The following is an 18,447-nucleotide window of genomic DNA, read 5'->3' on the forward strand; positions in this document are numbered from 1 at the left end:
TTTATTTTGCGTAAGTACGCTTTTTTTCATTTCAGATCTATTGTAATAGATTATTTAAGTGTCTCGTTACATAATAAAAAATAAGAAAAAATGCTTCGTTGAGAGCAGGCGTGATGAGTGTATTCGATTATCAATTATTCCTATCAGCAACATATTTGATAAGCCTGCAGTTGATACAGCCCGCAGCCGACATTTGACAAAGAAAATGTAATCCAGGAAGTTTAGATCAAGTTTTCAATCAACTTTTCACAAGCTTTGGAACGTCTCCGTGTTCTTTACTTTCATTTAAATCAGTCAAAAATGGAGTGGAAACACTTGCTTGTTTATACTTCCCTATCCGAAATCATTTTATTCGCGTGTTTTTTCTTGTTCAGTTGACTCAAATACCTAAAGGTAAATCTGCGACAAGTGCGTGCTGATAATTCAAAGACTAAGTCAAAAGAGAATTACCTCCATTTTATGGATACAAAAAAGTATGCAGTCGCTGTGGAACGGAATGATTTGTGGAATCATACACATCATCAAAAAATAAACAAATTGCGAGTAATTTTGGACCTTTGTACGAACATTCATTATTGAACTCGCTGTCAAAACAAAAATATCATGTGCTGACGTGCATTCTTTTCTCCAAAAAATTTTCAATATTTTCAACTCTAAAATTTATAAGTGGAAGGGACGGCAAACTTTCCATTTTGATCCCTACTAATATGGAAGAAAAACCGATGAATTGTCATGTTTTCTTCTTGAAAGTGCATTTTTCCATCAAGGGTTTATCGAAATAAATTATTTTATGCGCTTACTGTTGAACAATCTAATCGGCACAGCTTGATTCGAAGCAAGAAATTTTACTTTAATTGAAACTCATGATAAATAATCAAAAAATAAGGAAAAGTATCCGTATTTTGTGTATACTAACAGGTTGGAATGCTTCGACCGCACGGACCAACCCGACCACAACACACACACAAATAAAAACAACGGAGCCAGGTATTGACAGTGTAAGTCGGCAATCACACAACTCGGTTTGCGATGTCAAAGACTTCTTGTCATACTTTATTTTTTAAACGGAAAGCTACTCAACGGCAATTTTTTAAAACTTCCGTGATTTTTCTTCTTTGTGCAAAGCAAATTCTGCAAAAACTTCAAGGAATGATATCAATTTGTTCTCTTTAAAAAGAATAACATAGAGACGGAGATTATCCGACACTGCAAACGAAATATGTGATTGCGGACTTACGCAGTCGAAATATGTTCTATCTTTATCTCCTTTTTTTTCTACAGTTGAACATTCAGTACTAGCCTAATTGGTTTAGCACCTAAATATTTCAACAGCGGACTAATATCCTCAACCTAGTTAGGTGCGTTGACACGTACAGGTTTAAGTATGTGACTTTCACAAAGAGTTCAAACTTGGAAAAGAGCCTTGTTAAAAATGGGTCGAAATTCGCCCCTTTTTAGGCCCTCGATTTTGCAAACAGGAATTGCGCCAAATTGTTGCATATGATGCCCTAAGTCTCTGGTAAAAATTTCAGCTTGAGTTGAAAAGTGGTTTCGGAGATACGGGGGGGTGAAGTGGGGGAGTTGAGCGGCTGGCGTGCGCTATTTCCGCGGCTGTTCCTCGCCGAATCTTCGTTTTGATGTCACCCGTTACATGTTTTTTTATGTAATTTTTCGCGTACTTTCCATTTCTGGCCTTAAAAATTACTTACAACCACTTTTCAAGGCGCTAGGGGGTGAAAATAGGGGTTGAACGGCCAGCGGCGCGCTCTTTCCTTGGCTGTTCCTCGCCAAATCTTCGTTTTGATGTCACCCATCACATGTTTTCCTATGTAACTTTTCGCGCACTTTCCGTTTCTAACCTTAAAAATTGCTTACAACCACTTTTTAAGGCGCTAGGGGGTGAAAGTGGGGGTTGAGCGGTTGGCGGCGCGCTCTTTCCGCGGTTGTTCCTCGCCAAATCTTCGTTTTGATGTCACCCGTTACATGATTTTCTATGTATTTTTTCGCGTATTTTCCATTTCTGGCCTTAAGAATTACTTAAAACCACTTTTCAAGGGGCCATGAATTTTTTTCGCATTTTTTTTTTTTTTTTTTTTTTTTTTTTTTTTTTTTTTTTTTTTTTTTTTTTTTTTTACTGATTTCGTATTATTCCCTAAGATCTATTCGTGCCGTATATTTTCACGTTTTCTCAGTGTACTTACCTCCCACGTCACACGAGAAAATTCATCGGAACATAAATGTTTACACGCCAAAATGACATGGCAAATATGGGGAAAAATCTGAGATATGCCCCGGGCAGTACATTAATCTGATTAATAAAAAATCTGTCCTTTACTTCGTTACTTATTTATTTAAAAGCAGACATTACCAGCCTACACGCCGTATTTAAGGATATTATGACCACAGGTACATTTACACGTTCACGCTGAGAGACCAATCGTCACCCTAATTAAGTCAAGGGAAGTATGAAAAATTAAGACCTATGGCAACTTATCGATTTACAAATGTGCCTCCCCCCCTCATGAAAGCTTTAAAGCTTCACTTGATGATTCTGCCATTATTCTACCATCTCCCTTCTATGAACGCTCGTCTTTGCATATCATTTAGGCGTGTAAACATTTATGTTCGGATGAAATCATGCGCATATTCTCGTGCGACGTGGGAGGTACACTGAGAAAACGTGAAAATATACGGCACGAATAGATCTTAGGGAATAATACGAAATCAGTTAAAAAAACCCAAAAAAAAAAAAAAAAAAAAAAAAAAAAAAAAAAAAAAAAAAAAAAAAAAAAAAAAAAAAAAAATGCGAAAAAAATTCATGGCCCCTTGAAAAGTGGTTTTAAGTAATTCTTAAGGCCAGAAATGGAAAATACGCGAAAAAATACATAGAAAATCATGTAACGGGTGACATCAAAACGAAAATTTGGCGAGGAACAACCGCGGAAAGAGCGCGCCGCCAACCGCTCAACCCCCACTTTCACCCCCTAGCGCCTTAAAAAGTGGTTGTAAGCAATTTTTAAGGTTAGAAACGGAAAGTGCGCGAAAAGTTACATAGGAAAACATGTGATGGGTGACATCAAAACGAAGATTTGGCGAGGAACAGCCAAGGAAAGAGCGCGCCGCTGGCCGTTCAACCCCTATTTTCACCCCCTAGCGCCTTGAAAAGTGGTTGTAAGTAATTTTTAAGGCCAGAAATGGAAAGTACGCGAAAAATTACATAAAAAAACATGTAACGGGTGACATCAAAACGAAGATTCGGCGAGGAACAGCCGCGGAAATAGCGCACGCCAGCCGCTCAACTCCCCCACTTCACCCCCCCGTATCTCCGAAACCACTTTTCAACTCAAGCTGAAATTTTTACCAGAGACTTAGGGCATCATATGCAACAATTTGGCGCAATTCCTGTTTGCAAAATCGAGGGCCTAAAAAGGGGCGAATTTCGACCCATTTTTAACAAGGCTCTTTAGCCTAATTTTATCACATTTGTAGGATCTAGATCTACAATGATCATAGAGCAGTTATTGAACACTTAGCATGATTACAACCCCCCCCCCCCCCTCTCCCCTCTCGAATGATACGGTATACCGTTTGTTGTATATTTCATGCCTCTCAAAAATGACATGCAGAAAGATCATCTTCCTATGCAGTTTGTACGGATACTTCATAGAGTCTCATTAAATTATCCTACACATCAATTTGAAAAATGATACGATGTAATTTTAAGTACCTTAAATATTTTATCGCCTCTCTGTAAGGTTTTCTTGAAAGTGATTGAAAAAGGCAGGACTTTGCTTTTAGGCCATAATAATCTGGAAAATTTCATGGCCGAAAATTCACTAATTTGTATTTGTTGGCTTTAAAATATGTGACTTGAGAGTGTAAAGTGTATCTAATTGTAGGAGTAACTCAATTGACTTCAAACCTTTCAATACCTATTTCTAAACTGCGAGAAGAACACAAGAAGACACATGTATGATGATTAACAGGAAAGATTGCATCTTAGAAAAAAACGCTGTCTCTCTCTCGTATCCTCAAAACGCTTGTCTTTAACTATTATTTGGCTCGTTGTAGCTTCGACTTCAGAGGATTCACGGGATAAGCTATGGGTGACACTGAAGCCAAAAAAACTCCGCACGCCAAAGCCACCAAAAACAACGACGGAGCCTGTATATTACGAGCACGCCTCCGACATGGTAAACGAATACGAAGACTATGATCCCTTGACTGAAAGCCCGTATAATGGAATCGATTACCGTGAGCAACTCGTCAAGCACCACGTCGTTCCTGATTTTATTTCAGTCGTCCCTATTTACCCTTTAGAGGTATGGTATAGTTCTCAGTTTTTGTAGCAACGATAGTATAGTCATTTGGAAAGTTCATAGAGTACATAGAGTCGCAATTTAAATGGGAGAGCTGGCGCTATGTCCTGCTCGACGAGTTCCGAGCACGGTGTGAGCCGAGCTTCGGTCACTCTTTCGATACATGTTCGATCCAAAATGGCGGTGTGGAATACGTGGTAATTCCTATCTCCTTTGTTTCCATCGGATGGCCGGGTACCCGTGAATCGAAAACAATCGATTATGTATCGAAAAAGTGACCAGGTGTGACACAGAAGTCTCAGAATTCGGGACCTGGAAAATGCTTAAAAGTGGCACTAGATCTCCCGGTTACATTACGACTCTATGCACTCTATGGGAAATGTACACTAGGTGCAGATATCAATTAAATCGGCTTGTGCGAGAACGTCCGATGCCCATCAGTGTTCCAGAATTTAAGTAGACGATTTCATTGTAACTCACAGTCACATAATGGAGATGTTGCATGTGTGAGGAATTTGCGATTTGACCTTTGATTCTTATGTAGAAGTTCGCGAGAAACACGATGATGCCACTGGTTTTCTCTGAAATCAGCTCGTAAGCTCAAAAAAAGCTCTCAAGTTGAGGCCAAAATGGAGGAGATATCCCACGCTATCTTGAGAGTCCACGTCTAAATCAAGACAAACTCTCCATGCGAAGATAGAGAGAAAATACATTAGCAGGGTTGCCACTTTTTTTGGGGGACTCCAAAACTGAAAACACGGCAACCCTGCTAATGTATTTTCTCTCTATCTTCGCATGGAGAGTTTGTCTTGATGTAGACGTGGACTCTCAAGATAGCGTGGGATATCTCCTCCATTTTGGCCTCAACTTGAGAGCTTTTTTTGAGCTTACGAGCTGATTTCAGAGAAAACCAGTCAGTCCACCACCAGTGGAAATTTGCGTGTGTTCCCTGTAAAATCAGAACTTGTTGAAGCATGTTGTTTTGAATTCAGATTTACTATCGGAATGCCGTCGTGAAATATGGCAACGTACTGACCTACAATGAGACAAGATTGGAGCCGAAGATTATGAATTGGCACCATCATTCCGAGAAATTTTATACTGTAATTATGACAGGTAAGCATGATTATTACGCCATACTGCAAAGATCCTATGTATCACGGGGAAACTGCAATTTTCCTCTCAAACATAGTGTAGGCCGAATTGTCCACAAACCATGTTTAACTACGTCCGATTCAGCAAAATATGAATAAAGCCCGGTTTTCACTTCTATTTTACTAAATTTCACCAGCTTCTTGACCATTATAATCAGCCGGAATTGTAAAACTGACCTGTTATAGCAAGACGAAGGCGCTTTCATTTTCACTTGATACCCTAAGCTTCGCCGCGAAGTTAGTTTAGATGCTTAACCCAACGTAACCTATAACTTGGATTAGTACTCTTCCCCGCCCGTTGTTTTTGACGTAAAAAAAGAATAACAACTAAGCGGCAAGACTGCTGTTATGCCTTATTTCACACTATTACTCGTTGCAAATTATCAACTACAGTGAAACCTGTTTATAACGGACCCTGCTCATAGCGGAAAATCGATCTTAACCGAAATTTTCTTTCGTCCTGAGGATTTGCTGTGATAAATGCATATAAATAAACCTGTTCATTGAGAAGCCTACCAAACGCGGAGATAGAAAGATTTTTTGGCGAATTGAACGGAAAATTTATTCGCAAACGGGAAAAATCGTCGTGGAATTGACAACTGGTTATTGGTTAAAGGAGTAAAACTCATTGGCGCAGATACAAATCATTAAAATGTCAATGGCAAGTGTTTCAGAGGTCGTCAAATCTGTAAAACCCTCGGATGCCACAACTTGCATTGCAGAAGCTGTAAAAAGTGTAAAAAAGATACCATGCGCTAGACATTCAAGGTTCCGCAATGCCCCGAATTGCCCCCGATCAAGGAGGGGGGAATGGCTGAGAAGATCCAAAGAAATCCAGTAGACGCAGGATTCAAAAATACTATTAAAGAACTACGGGAAATATTCACTGAAGCAAACAGCAAAATTTTGAAGGCACCGCCTCACAACATAGCCATGAAACATGATCAGACTTTAATTTAAATCATTTAAATCAAGGGAAACGATTACTATTGGTGTATATTTGAGTACATATGCACTTTTCTTCTTAGTTGCTTTTGAGAATCATATTTCGTAAAACATCCAGTTGAGATATATTTGCCGCTCTGGAGCTAAAATTAATTTCTAGTCATCATATTTATCATGAATATTTAACGTTATTAAAAACTAATTCTTGTATACGTTCCAGACCCCGATGGACCATTTGGTGATGCGCGTGATTTCGAAGAAGAGTGGCACCATTGGCTCATTACAAATATTTATGGGCATTACATCGAACTTGGAGATGTTTATGCGGAGTACATAGGAATTATACCATCCAGAGGCAAACGTTAGTAGAAATTCGTTGTTCATATTTTTGGACGTGGAAATTACAAAACTTGAACAATGAGTCATTTGGATCATATGAACTAGTTGATATTACTATGACTAATACTTTATGGGATACTTTTTTTCAAGAGATCAAAAATTAGGATCGCACGCAATTTTTTTTGGAAATTAGGAAATGTACATATAGTTAAAGGGTATGTTGCACGCAAGAGAAACAACCAAATATATAAACTCTTTAAGGTTAAATCGCACGAAAATCTCGCAAAAACCTCGGTAAAAAAAGTCTGAAATCCACTCGTTAGCACGAAATCTGCGTATTTAATAACACCTTGCACACCACTGGAATTTTAAATCTGCCCTGCTCCGATATTACACCTTCTCTGAAAACAAATCAATTTTAATATGCATAATTTTTTATTTTCACTGCTTTCCCAACAGTTTTCTCCTTCTGACACACGGTTGAATATTGACCCTAGCTTTGCTCATTATGATTTGATTGATTTCAGATATTCATCGATATATTTTTGTTGTTTATGAACAACCAGGAGAAGATCCAATGGAATTTGACGAAATTCATCTTGGTCCAGAGTTAGTATTGGACTCTTCATAATTCATTCTCTTAATATTAAATATCGACGCATATGTTTTGGATGCTCACGGAATGCACGTGTCAGCTCACACAGTTTTTAATTCTTTAGGGCTCCGAATCCTTCAAATATAATTTTATGCCATTTTTATTTTTATTTATCGGTCACTTTTCTTCCATTGCAATTTGAGAATATTAAATCGCATGTTAAAGGTTACGAAATAGGATAAAGAAGAGGAAGAAACCTCCCATATTTTCTTGCATTGGGTTTTTTGGCAATACCTAATGGAAATGCAGAAATAAGTAATTGATATTTTATTAAAGTTGCACCAGGTACGTTCTTCATAATACTATTTTCCTATATTTCTTACTTAAACACCTCTACATCTTAATGCCGCCAGCGAAACCTTCGCAATCGCCCGTTGGCTGTTAATGAGCAAATAATTGTGATTGAATAATTCTCCCCTCTCCCGAGGAGCCCCTACCCCCTACCCTCTCATTCCTCACCCCGTCCATCGAGCGTATTAACAATGATTTAATTAGAGTATAGAGGATATTAAAAAATCATAAAAGTAAGCGTAACGCATTATGCCTGTGGCTCAAAGCACTTCGGGAGGTTGGACCACGAAGCGGTCAGGAGGGGCCCCTCATAACCCCCACCCCCCCCCCCCCCCAGTCGCATTACAAAGCATGCTCAACATAATGATATTGATGTACGTTGGAAACATTTCCAGGCCTATCAACATGCTGCGAGGATATTTCTCGACAAAGGAGTTCGTAAAGAAGTACAACCTGACGGGGCCGTGGGCGTGCAATTTCTTCTTGGGCGACTGGAGTAAAGCACCAAGACCCAAACGAATACCAATGAAGACGGGTCCCACGATTCATCCGGATGATGTGCCGGATCAGGAGTGTCACATAGGTGAAGATATCGACTTCGACATATCTGAGTTAGACCTGACTCCTGATGAAGAGGATCATATGAACAGTATTGGCGAGTAAAACCATGTTTGTGAATATACAGGAGTCCCCAACTCGCCACACTGCTCTCATGCTAAACTCTTCCAGATGAGTTGGATGGATTTAAATCCGTGGCGAGGTGTGTTTGCGATAAATCGATTGATCTGCCATTTGAACCTATGAAAAAGGATCAACAAACAGGGTGTTTGCAACGAACACCTTAATAATAGATTCTTTACCATAGCTTCAAATGGGGAAACATCGATTATCGATCATTCACGCCTCCCACTGATTTATATCAAAAGGAACTGTATCCATCGTGACTTGAGCCCTGTCATGCATGCATTCTTATGGACCTCAAGGCTTAAATAAGAACGGATAGAGTTCCTTTTTTCTTAAACGCGTCCAATTTATCATTGTAAATCATATAAAAAGCGGTTCGATCGCATCCGGTTAGAATTCATTCTCCTATCAGTTTAAAATTTTGAGTAGCCGTCAAGGTCAGGACTTCAGGACCTCAACCGAGTTTTTTGCTTTTGATGCGTTACAAAGAATGTAAAAATAGTGCTCAGCTCCGAAAAAACATTTTTTATACATGTTTTACTTAATTTTTTTAAGCATAATGTTTAGCCGGAAATGATAAAGTTGGCTCTGCGTGAAAATTCAAATTTACGAGATAATCACGGATAATCTGCGTTGAATTTATCTTGGGTTCTTTAATATTTTTTATCATTTGTTAAAGTATTTTTATCATCATTTCGAACAGACAACAAAATCATCAAAGCTCTTTTTACATTTATTACAAATATGATGTTTTTACAATCATCGGCGTAAGTAACTTAGTTTTCGTGCTCCATTAGAAATCTTTGGTGATTGTAAAGGTCAGTCTTGGTCTTGGTCTTTGTTTGTTGTTAACCTTAAATTTTATATACAAAGCCTTTGATTGAATAATCAAAGCTAGCGTTACTTACAAAACTAACGTAGAATAGCACACAAAATAACAAAGCGCATTATGCTGGCACCATTTTCCGATACAATTTGAATGTTTCCAAACACAATCCGTTGTATCATCATGTCAAAACCTTTGAGAAATCTTCGAGCCCAAAGGTCATCTAAATACAGATATGGTGTTAATGTGTCGTTTGGCCCTCCAAGAATGTATGACATTTAAAAGATAATCAATTGTCTGATTTTTTGTCTCAGCAATTAACATAATGTAATTTTCTCCGTGTCTATTGGGCTCAAACCAGTTGCTTCTTATCGTTTTCATTTTTGTAAGTCTCTCTATTACCAAAATAGATGATGTTCTACTACGTTGAAATAGCAACTAAGTTTCTTGACGTCGACTGAGACCGCTTTACAACAAATCATAATCCATTTATTACCTATGAATTTAACAATAAAATATTTCAGTCCTCTTGCCAAATTCTCCGTTTTCCTACATTTTCCCTCATTTTTACCACTGACGATACACAAAGTCCTTTCAAAAGTGTACTGAAGGGGCGTAAAACATTTCAGTTGTGATATCCTCCTCCGTTGTCGGAGTGAATGTCTGATCAGTATATTCACTGTAGAAGAAATTGACTGCATACGGCTCCCCAAGTGAATATTCTTCTGAAAATTTCCGACTTGACCAATTAGCGCGGCCCCAGTCATTCCTAAAAATAAACAATAAATTAAAATAGATAAATATCCGCCAGTTTCTTCACAAAAGAACGCTCTGTCAACTCATCATTTTATAATTTAAACCGGAAAAAATACAATTGAATGCATCGTAAAATCATGTTCACATTCATCAGAAAGTTCAATTATACACTCTTTCTCTCATTAAAAGTAATCAAGCCTTGTAAGAAGCATCATTTTATTAAACCTTGTTAATTAAATCAAGTCGGCCCGACCTTGAAATCTCTTGTATAGGGATCACTGTTAAAAAGTTCAGGTCAATTAATTGCTTGGTTTGATCTCCATGCATGGTTCTTTAAGGCTTTGTCCAGGCAGAGGGACTGAAATGAATTCGATTTATTTTACGCACTGATGCCAACTTGAGTAGGATATTTACTCGCGTTCTAAAATTATGAAAAATATATTTAATAGATGCTCATTAATTTTGATGCAATATTCTACGATTTGCTCATGTGTTTTTGTAAAGGATAAAAAGGAAAGAAGACACAAAACTGATAAGAGATTGTTGTAACACCCTAATCTAGAAACTAGTCCAGGCAACCGAAATTTGAAAATTCGTCATACAGATTTCGATGAGGATTCTACTCCACTTATTTGACGCATTTGTCGTGAGTTTTGAAAAATTTTACCCGTGAAAATTCTATTTCTTTATTTATCTACATCTCTTTAGCAATACAATAACTTGTTCATTCTCTCACGCACATCAAATGTTAAATATGATAAGCACAGTACTCATGTCTCTACAGCTTACTTGCCTATCATCAGACAAATTAGTGTTTCCTCTGCTCAAACATTACTGAACCATTTTCGTACCTGTTTGTTAGTAGAAACTCCTTGAAATCAACCTTTCCTTTTTGCTCAAATACTAAGAAGAGATATCGATGAAGTCCTGCCGAAATTAAATGTATGTAAATAAATGATGAAGTAAGATTTAATCCACCCTGCTATATTCATAAGATAGTAGTGCTACTGTGAACGCAACTTCTTTGTATAGATTGAGTAAAACCTCGTGGAAGATACAGAGTGTCTTAGGGTTAAATATCCATTAGCTCTTAGCGCACGATCAAACCTAACTATAGTCCACGCCACGAAAAGTGGCGGGTGAGGGGCGGAGACAGTCGGCCGGTCTAGTCTATCGTTGAAGGGTTGAAGCGCAGGTATTGGCCCATTCGTTACCCCCGTTTCAACTACGGGCCAATACCTGCGCTTCAACCCTTCAACGATAGACTAGACCGGCCGACTGTCTCCGCCCCTCACCCGCCACTTTTCGTGGCGTAGACTAAATCAAAGTCAGGTGTTGTGATTGACCTATTTGACGACTTGAACCAATCACAGCACTTGATCTTGATATATTGATCGTTCCATTATTGTGATTGTTTATGATCGTGAGACTTGAGCTACACTGCTGGAGCGTATTCTTGAGTTGAAATAAGACTTTTTTTATCTAATTTATTTTTTTCCCCGAAATTGCCCCCAGTAAGAGCTATGCCCCCCCCCCTCCCAAAAAAAAATCTAAATTAATAACACCTGAGAAACCATCGTTTTTTATTTCTGACAACAGTTGTTAACGAACATTCTTGAAGAGATTCACACTTCATGACATATGGACGAATTTCTGCCAGACGGAACTATGTGCGTTATGACGTGAGCCCTGTTATGCGTATATTCTAATGGGTCGCAGGGCTCATGTCTTCATGCATATATAATTCCGTTTTGCATAAATACGTCCATATAGCGTTGAATTAATCCACAGACTCAAAAATATTAAAATTTCAGATTAAAAGAGAGTTCTAGAGGGGTTTCGGATCTTTCGTGACGAGAATCTTTGTTTTTCGCTTATGAAGGTACTATTTTGAAAATTTCATTCAGTCAAGTTTAAAGAAATAACGGGATATGTTAAGACGCGTATTTTCTGGGGCTCACTTTTCGACAAAGACCCATTTGAATGGACAAACGCACTAATGGAGAGGCCGGTTACTCGCAGTAACGGCAAGGGGCATTGGGTTTGTCTTTCATGAGATTTGGTTATGATGGTTGCCAAAATTCATAAAAGAACGCGGATTTTCCCAAATGCAAGCCTCACCACCTAACGGGGTTACTTTGAGAAAAAAATATACGACAAAAAGACCCATGCAGCATGCTCCTACATGCAGTGTAGCTGTTTAACCGTAGGACGAGGGCGATTTTCCAGATTTTTTTTTTTTTTAAACACTTCAAATATCCTACGAGGGATAATCTTGCGCTTTACCGTCCCTAAAGTCCATTCTCCTCCGTCCCTAGTCAAGCCAGTCCCAGATAACTGTTGTTTGAGACCATCAAACTCGGGTCACGTGGCCGAGTATCGAACCCGGGACCTCCCGATCATAGAGTAAGCGCTACAACCACCGCACCACAAGAGGCACCGTTATTCTTTATTCTATTTAAATTCATTAAAAATATCGATTTCAGGTGAAGCAAGCTGCCTCGTCAAGAATCGATTTTTTTACATACATTTTTGTGGAGAAAAAACAAGGTTGTTTACTTTCATGAATCGCTACTGTACACCCTGTTTAAAGAACAATTGAATTTCAAATACTGAGAGTCGTTTGGTATTAAAAACAAGTAGCGGAGAGCTATTGAAAGCTCAATTAGTCGATAATCTATAACCACTCATTGCATGTTAGGTTGAGTTGAGCTCGATTGGCCTACATTTTGCAATTTGGAACTATAAATTCCAGCCCGGTTTAAATACGAACGTCTGTGCCATTAGTTTCCCTGTGCACATAAGTGTTTTTCCAGAAGAGCCAGAATTTATAGTTCCAAATTGCAAAATGCAGTCCAATTGTATGCAGTCACAATTAAACTATGCAAATTGAAGAAGAACCACTTTGATAGATTACGGAGAGGGTGATCTAAAGGGTAGGAGTGATTCTTCTGTTTTACTTCTTACACATATTCTAGATAATAGGGGCCTCAATGAACTTTACCTGAGTCTTTTTTTGGTAAAACAGGGTAGTATTCGGCAATTTCTTCTCCAGTTATTAGATTATCAGCTATAATGTTTCCAACGATCCAGTGAAGAAATTCTCTTTTTGTTGGGGCTGCTTTGGATGGTTCATCGAGACCTTTACGTTTTTAACAATAATGAAAAAAAATAATAAAAACAAATTGAAGTTAAATGGACCTGCATTTTCAGTTCTAGAAAACTCAAATCCATTAATACGAAACACGCCGTTCTCTTCAATGATACGATACTACACTTTTGAATTTTCCTCAGAGGACTAAAAAAAAATTCCTGTGCCCTCTAATTTTGCTCTGCATAGTAAAGTGTGACAGAAAAAAATAAACCTTTGATAGGAAAACCCCAAATTTAAAAGTGAATCAATGTTTGGACATTAAATATTTTTTAACTAGTAATATTGAAAAACCCGTGGTACCCAAATTAAATCCATTGCATTTTCATTGAAAAGTTAAAATTTCCACTGACCGTAGATTTTTTTGTCAAAATTTTCAATACAAATGCGTCGCCTCTCACAATTAGTAGAACATTACAGACACGCATTTTTTAACTTGTTGAATTTCCAAATCTCGTTGATGAAATTAACAAAATGGATCATTTACTGGGTTACTCATCCATTCGAAGTGTGTTCAAAAAATTACCGGCTGATGCGGCCTTGGCCTTAAAGTGGCCCGACCAAGCTCAACTGGAGGTCATTCTTAAGTTTATACTCTCATGAGTACACTGGTTTTTAGTCTTTCGAAAAATATTTATTAGTTTATGTACAACATCAAATTCTAAGGTGGAATGTTTGACGCGCTCGGCAATTTCATATAGGAGGGCATAATCATCGAGATCCATTCCTGAAAGTGAGGTGGATGATTAAAGGCAAGTGCATGAAACGAGGGCGCCGATAAGAATCAATTTTGTACGTCGCCTACTCGCACAAGATAATGCGCTAAACTTCAGCTCACTAGTGGCATTTTGAACCCCCAAAAAATGCAGGTTATCGACCTCACTTCCATTTTCATTGGCAATCGAGTCTGTTTAGTGTCCTTCTGCCTTTACAATTTAATTTCGGCGAAAATTCTCGCTAAAATTGAGCAAAGAGTGAACACAAAATTTTGTTGCGAAGGAGACTCTTTACCGTACACTAGTTTAGACTAGTGTACGGTGATGACGCGATGATGGGCCGGAATAAGTGTTTTGATTAGCATTTGCGTTTCCTAAAGGGAAGGACGGCAGTGGAAGATAATAAAATGTCGGGATGACCTGCGACTTCTGTGAATGATGCAAAAGTGGAGAAAGTTCGTAAAATTGTTAGAGAAGGCGCTTGTGCTACCATTGAAGAAATTGTAGTAGAATTGGATGTCCCAGCTGGATCAGTCCATCAAAGTAACAATATCGCCGAGCGGGTCAACCATGCCACCGTAGAGCTGACGCTGCACAAAAACTTATAAAATATTTTCAATCGGCTAAAAACTACTGTACTCGTGAAAGTACAGTAAGCTCTCAAATGAACTCCAATTGAGCTCAATCGGGCCATTTTTAAGGCTGAGACGGAATTAGTCCGGTAACTTTTTGAAGCCACATCGTGATTGATCTCATATTTGTGAACGTAATAACACAAGAGTATTCCGCCTCCGTGCATAAATTCATACAGTCTCCGTCCGTTATTAAATGCACTTCATTCACTATCTACTGTGAGTGTTTATGTTCAGTCCGAGATATTAGATGGATGACTTACCTGTCATAACAATGCAGTAGTAGGATTCCGGTTTATACCTATAAGTTACTGCGTCAGGAACAAAGCGGACTTGTTCGGGTCTTAAGTTATTTCCCATGTCTGGTTCGGTGGCATTATAGTAAGTTACCTGAAATCGTTTGGAAATGAAAATGAAGTCGTTGAAACGTTTAAGAGTTAGATTTGCGAAATACAAGAGTCTAGGGTTAAAGATGAATTCGATCCAATCGCTCTAATCTGATAGTATATTTTTACTGAGTACCATACGTTTTTGTTTAAACGCAACTAAAGGTCAGGGGGTGGCCACATGGGCCGCGGCCCATGGCGGCAAATCTAAGGGGCGGCAAAAATTTACAATTTTTTAAAGTGTAGGTATAGAAAAAAATCGGATTTATAAAAACAAAATTACAAACGAGAAAAGGCGAGAAAATCTCTCATTTCCTGAGAGTAAAGTAATTTCTAAGTTTGTCGTATCTTAGTGATACAAGAGACAGCACCCTCAATGAGTCGAGTTACGAGAGAGACCAAACACGCAATTCGGCCTAGAACGGCGCGACTTGGAGAGAAATGATAACGAGGACTTGAGATGAAACGGAGAAGCCCTCGGCGCGGCAATCGGCATGTAACACATGTTAGCGCCTACAAGACTGCACGAATACTTCACGCATTGCATCAAACACAGTGCGGTCATTGCGGTCAGCGTGAAACGGATAGCGCCTACAAGAATGCATGAATACCTCACACATTGCGGCAAACACAGTGCGATCAGCGGGAGACGCATAGCGCCTACGAGACTGCGTGAATACTTCACGCATTGCGTCCAACACGGTGCGGTCTGCGCGGCGCGGCGGCGGAAGTTAAAATCATTGAACCACATTTATGTTTGTTCTTTCATAATTTTTTCGTTCATGTCTTATGAATGGAAGGCCTTGTCCACACAGAGATAGGTTTACGGAACTTAACTTTCGCGCAAAGTCTCGTGAACTTTTGCTAGTAGTGTTGACAGGGCTTTCCCAAAAAATGTGTTCAACACGAGTAAATGCCTCTTATGCACCCCTCCACCGCTGGCACGTTCATTTGATGGTTTTTATCGAGTTTCAAAACGAATGAGAAGGGGATGGAAAAATATAGGCGGCCCATGAGCGGCAAGTAGGTGAATCCGGCCCTGCTAAAGGTCCACAAAATTTTGGGATACTGATCATTGTTATGCGATACGGACCAAGTTCAATAGAAAACGAGCTAAGTTTCATAAAGATGGAACCAAGAAAAGAGGTTTGAAATATTATTTCGTTACATTAGCATATTTCGTGGCTCAATGTTATAGAGATAAAACTCAATGGTTGTTTCAACATCAAAACGATTTTCGTTCAACTTTAAATATTTAAAAAAAAAAGAATGTGGCACTAGTTACGCTCAAAAATATTCCTAACTCATTTTTGCCCGAGATGTAATTCGGTCACTTCTTGTTTAATGCCGTTCATGGAATTCATCGCACATAAAAATATAAAAACAAAACAAAGAAGGCTGCATAAATATGCCTACGTGCAAGCTCGCTCTTAATAAATATGATGTACTTACAAAAGCCTCGTATCTTGGAGGAGTATGAAAAAATTCTGGGATTATTTCGTTCCGAATCAATTCTTTTCGAATTTTTGCTGCCGTTCGTGGGATTCGATCTTTATATCCCATTCCTTCATATTTGCGGGTGCTCTCGAATTCGTTCTCACCTTCTCCTGTATTGGGTGGTTTATCCGTGGGTTCATCTGATTCCGCTTTCACTGCCCAATTTTTGGAAACTGTTATAGACGCCCAAAACAGAGTGAGCAAAATCACCTGCTTTGATATAAATTTTATTCGTAACGTAGGTTTTGACATTTCTTCTGAAAAAAGTCCACAGAACAGTGAATCGATGATGAAACGAAAAAATGAGGTATCTTTTGCTAGTTTATTTATAGTGTTCACCTCTCCCCCTCCCCTCTTCCATGAAAACAAACCGCTTGTACATTTTTCAGACCCTTCTTTAGTATATAATCGAGGTAGAGCAATAGAGGATTCAATCTACAAGTGAATCGTTATACACACATTTGGACAGATTTACACGTTTTTCTGAAACAAAATTTACGTAGTGACGGTCACCATTTTTATTTAAAATTAAAATCTTTTGTAAAGCTCTCGGACAACAACAATGCACTTTCAAAAACTGATAAACCCATATCTTTCCTCAAATTTCAATGTAATAAAATGAATCATACAAGAGCTTCATTACCAAGAAATTTGCTGGCTTCGATCTTGCACGAAGTTGCTGTATCCCATTCCAGCCACACAATTATTCAACCACTAACGTCGCGCGAAAATAAACGCATTTTTTCCCTTCTTAGTCTTAATGATAAATCGACTGAATATATCAAGTTGCACGTACAGCACTTACGCATACTTCTTCTCACACAATTAACTGTCACACTAAAAGTATGTTGAAACACAATAAATGACAAAAAAAAAAATCCCATGATTACCGTCATTCCTATTACATCATGAGCTTGTGATATCATTCATGTTTCTTATCAAACTAGAGCCTTTATATCACAACACTTATAGAATCAGACTGGCAGGAGAGAGAAGCTGAGAAATTTTGATGTCTTTCAACTCCTCGTAAACGAAGTACCCGAGGTCAATAAATATTACGATACGAAAAAAGTGAAAAATAAACAATCAATAAACTCTAACACAATGGGTTGATCAGAGGCGTCATTAGTTCGTGTATCAATCGTTTACATAAAGTTTATTGGAAGAAAGTACCACACGAAGGGAATGCACGATCTACAATCGCACAACGGTAAGCCATGCATAGATTTTTTTGTAAAATATAAAATCGATTCTGGCACGCTGATCTTTTGACAGTATCAAATCTTTTCCCTCTGAAGCGGATCGAGAGCATAAATTCCTTTCCATAATTTTTGCGTTTCTATAATACAATTTGGTTTTTGACTTGGGAGAAAGAGAAAGGCTCGTGCTTTCAGCAAATATTCGTTTCTTCCTAATGCGCGAGATCTCGAACTATCAATTTTTTCGATTCGTCGGGGATCGAATTGGACAGGATCGGTTCGTCTTGTGATAATTTTGAAAACTCGATTGGCTTGTTTTTAAATTTTAGATTCAAACATGTTTGCAATGAGCAAGCCGAATTATAAGTAAAATAAAATACCTGACTTAAATAACTTGATTTTTGCAAGGGCATGGCTCTTTAAATCAGTTATTTTATTTTAAAATTTCGATTGGAGAGATAAAATCAAAAGTATCAGATCCATCATTCAGCAGATCGATTCTGTAGACCCCAACTTTGAACCAAATTTCTTCTCTTTGACCGATTCAGATGGATTCTAAAGAATCTTTCCTCATGCATGCAGCACAAGAATCACCATATCCACGACGCGACGGCTCAAACGAAACTTAGGCAAATATATTTTTTCTGTTCTTGTGAAAATAATCGCGTAAAAGCTTTCCCGAACTCAAAGTGTGTTAAAAATACATTTTAAAAATGTCTGCGATGGGCGATGCATTTTTTGAACTCTTAAATTTAAATATGATCTCAGATTTTTCGGATCACCCATCATTTTCCGGAAAAGTCGCTTTTCCTAAGAAACCGCTGATTTCAGGTATTTTTGCGATGATTTTACGATACACAATTTTAGGCTCGGAAAAATTGGCATTACCGGAAAACC

At 38.3% G+C, this 18,447-nt stretch overlaps 2 protein-coding genes across 6 annotated transcripts; one reads left to right on the forward strand and one right to left on the reverse strand.

The window, feature by feature from the left end:
- Positions 1-168: 168 nt before the first annotated feature.
- On the forward strand, positions 169-9,750 carry LOC109040258 (putative odorant-binding protein A5). Its single transcript, XM_072298667.1, has 6 exons — positions 169-987; positions 4,072-4,322; positions 5,312-5,435; positions 6,639-6,779; positions 7,285-7,366; positions 8,099-9,750. The coding sequence occupies exons 1-6, from the start codon at positions 864-866 to the stop codon at positions 8,364-8,366; spliced, it is 990 nt and encodes a 329-aa protein (XP_072154768.1). The 5' UTR covers positions 169-863; the 3' UTR covers positions 8,367-9,750.
- Positions 9,103-17,252, reverse strand: LOC109040241 (protein D1). Of its 5 annotated transcripts, XM_072298658.1 has the most exons (6): positions 17,157-17,175; positions 16,307-16,608; positions 14,732-14,858; positions 12,974-13,111; positions 10,821-10,896; positions 9,774-9,982 (listed from the first exon to the last, which is right to left on the reverse strand). In XM_072298658.1, exons 1-6 carry the CDS (start codon positions 17,158-17,160, stop codon positions 9,808-9,810), a joined length of 822 nt encoding a protein of 273 aa, XP_072154759.1. In that variant the 5' UTR covers positions 17,161-17,175; the 3' UTR covers positions 9,774-9,807. The 5 variants fall into 5 exon arrangements, with proteins under 5 accessions (XP_072154762.1, XP_072154761.1, XP_072154760.1 ...); XM_072298661.1 differs by lacking the exon at positions 10,821-10,896 and having other exon boundaries at positions 9,103-9,982; positions 17,148-17,252; XM_072298660.1 differs by lacking the exon at positions 10,821-10,896 and having other exon boundaries at positions 9,103-9,982; positions 16,307-16,605; positions 16,995-17,208.
- Positions 17,253-18,447: the final 1,195 nt, after the last annotated feature.

The sequence above is a fragment of the Bemisia tabaci genome, chromosome 3, assembly GCF_918797505.1.
Source record: "Bemisia tabaci chromosome 3, PGI_BMITA_v3".
NCBI classification, from domain to species: domain Eukaryota; kingdom Metazoa; phylum Arthropoda; class Insecta; order Hemiptera; family Aleyrodidae; genus Bemisia; species Bemisia tabaci.

What these genes read in the sequence shown, in the direction of transcription:
- LOC109040258 (XM_072298667.1), top strand. Translation starts at nt 864, where the DNA reads ATGATAAATAATCAAAAAATAAGGAAAAGTATCCGTATTTTGTGTATA. An exon ending in AATAAAAACAACGGAGCCAG is followed by an intron (nt 988 to 4,071) that starts GTATTGACAGTG and finishes GGCTCGTTGTAG; the next exon opens with CTTCGACTTCAGAGGATTCA. An exon ending in TTATACTGTAATTATGACAG is followed by an intron (nt 5,436 to 6,638) that starts GTAAGCATGATT and finishes TATACGTTCCAG; the next exon opens with ACCCCGATGGACCATTTGGT.
- LOC109040241 (XM_072298657.1), bottom strand. An exon ending in CTCCAAGATACGAGGCTTTT is followed by an intron (nt 14,859 to 16,306) that starts GTAAGTACATCA and finishes AAACGATTTCAG; the next exon opens with GTAACTTACTATAATGCCAC. An exon ending in TTTACCAAAAAAAGACTCAG is followed by an intron (nt 9,983 to 12,973) that starts GTAAAGTTCATT and finishes GTTTATTTTTAG; the next exon opens with GAATGACTGGGGCCGCGCTA.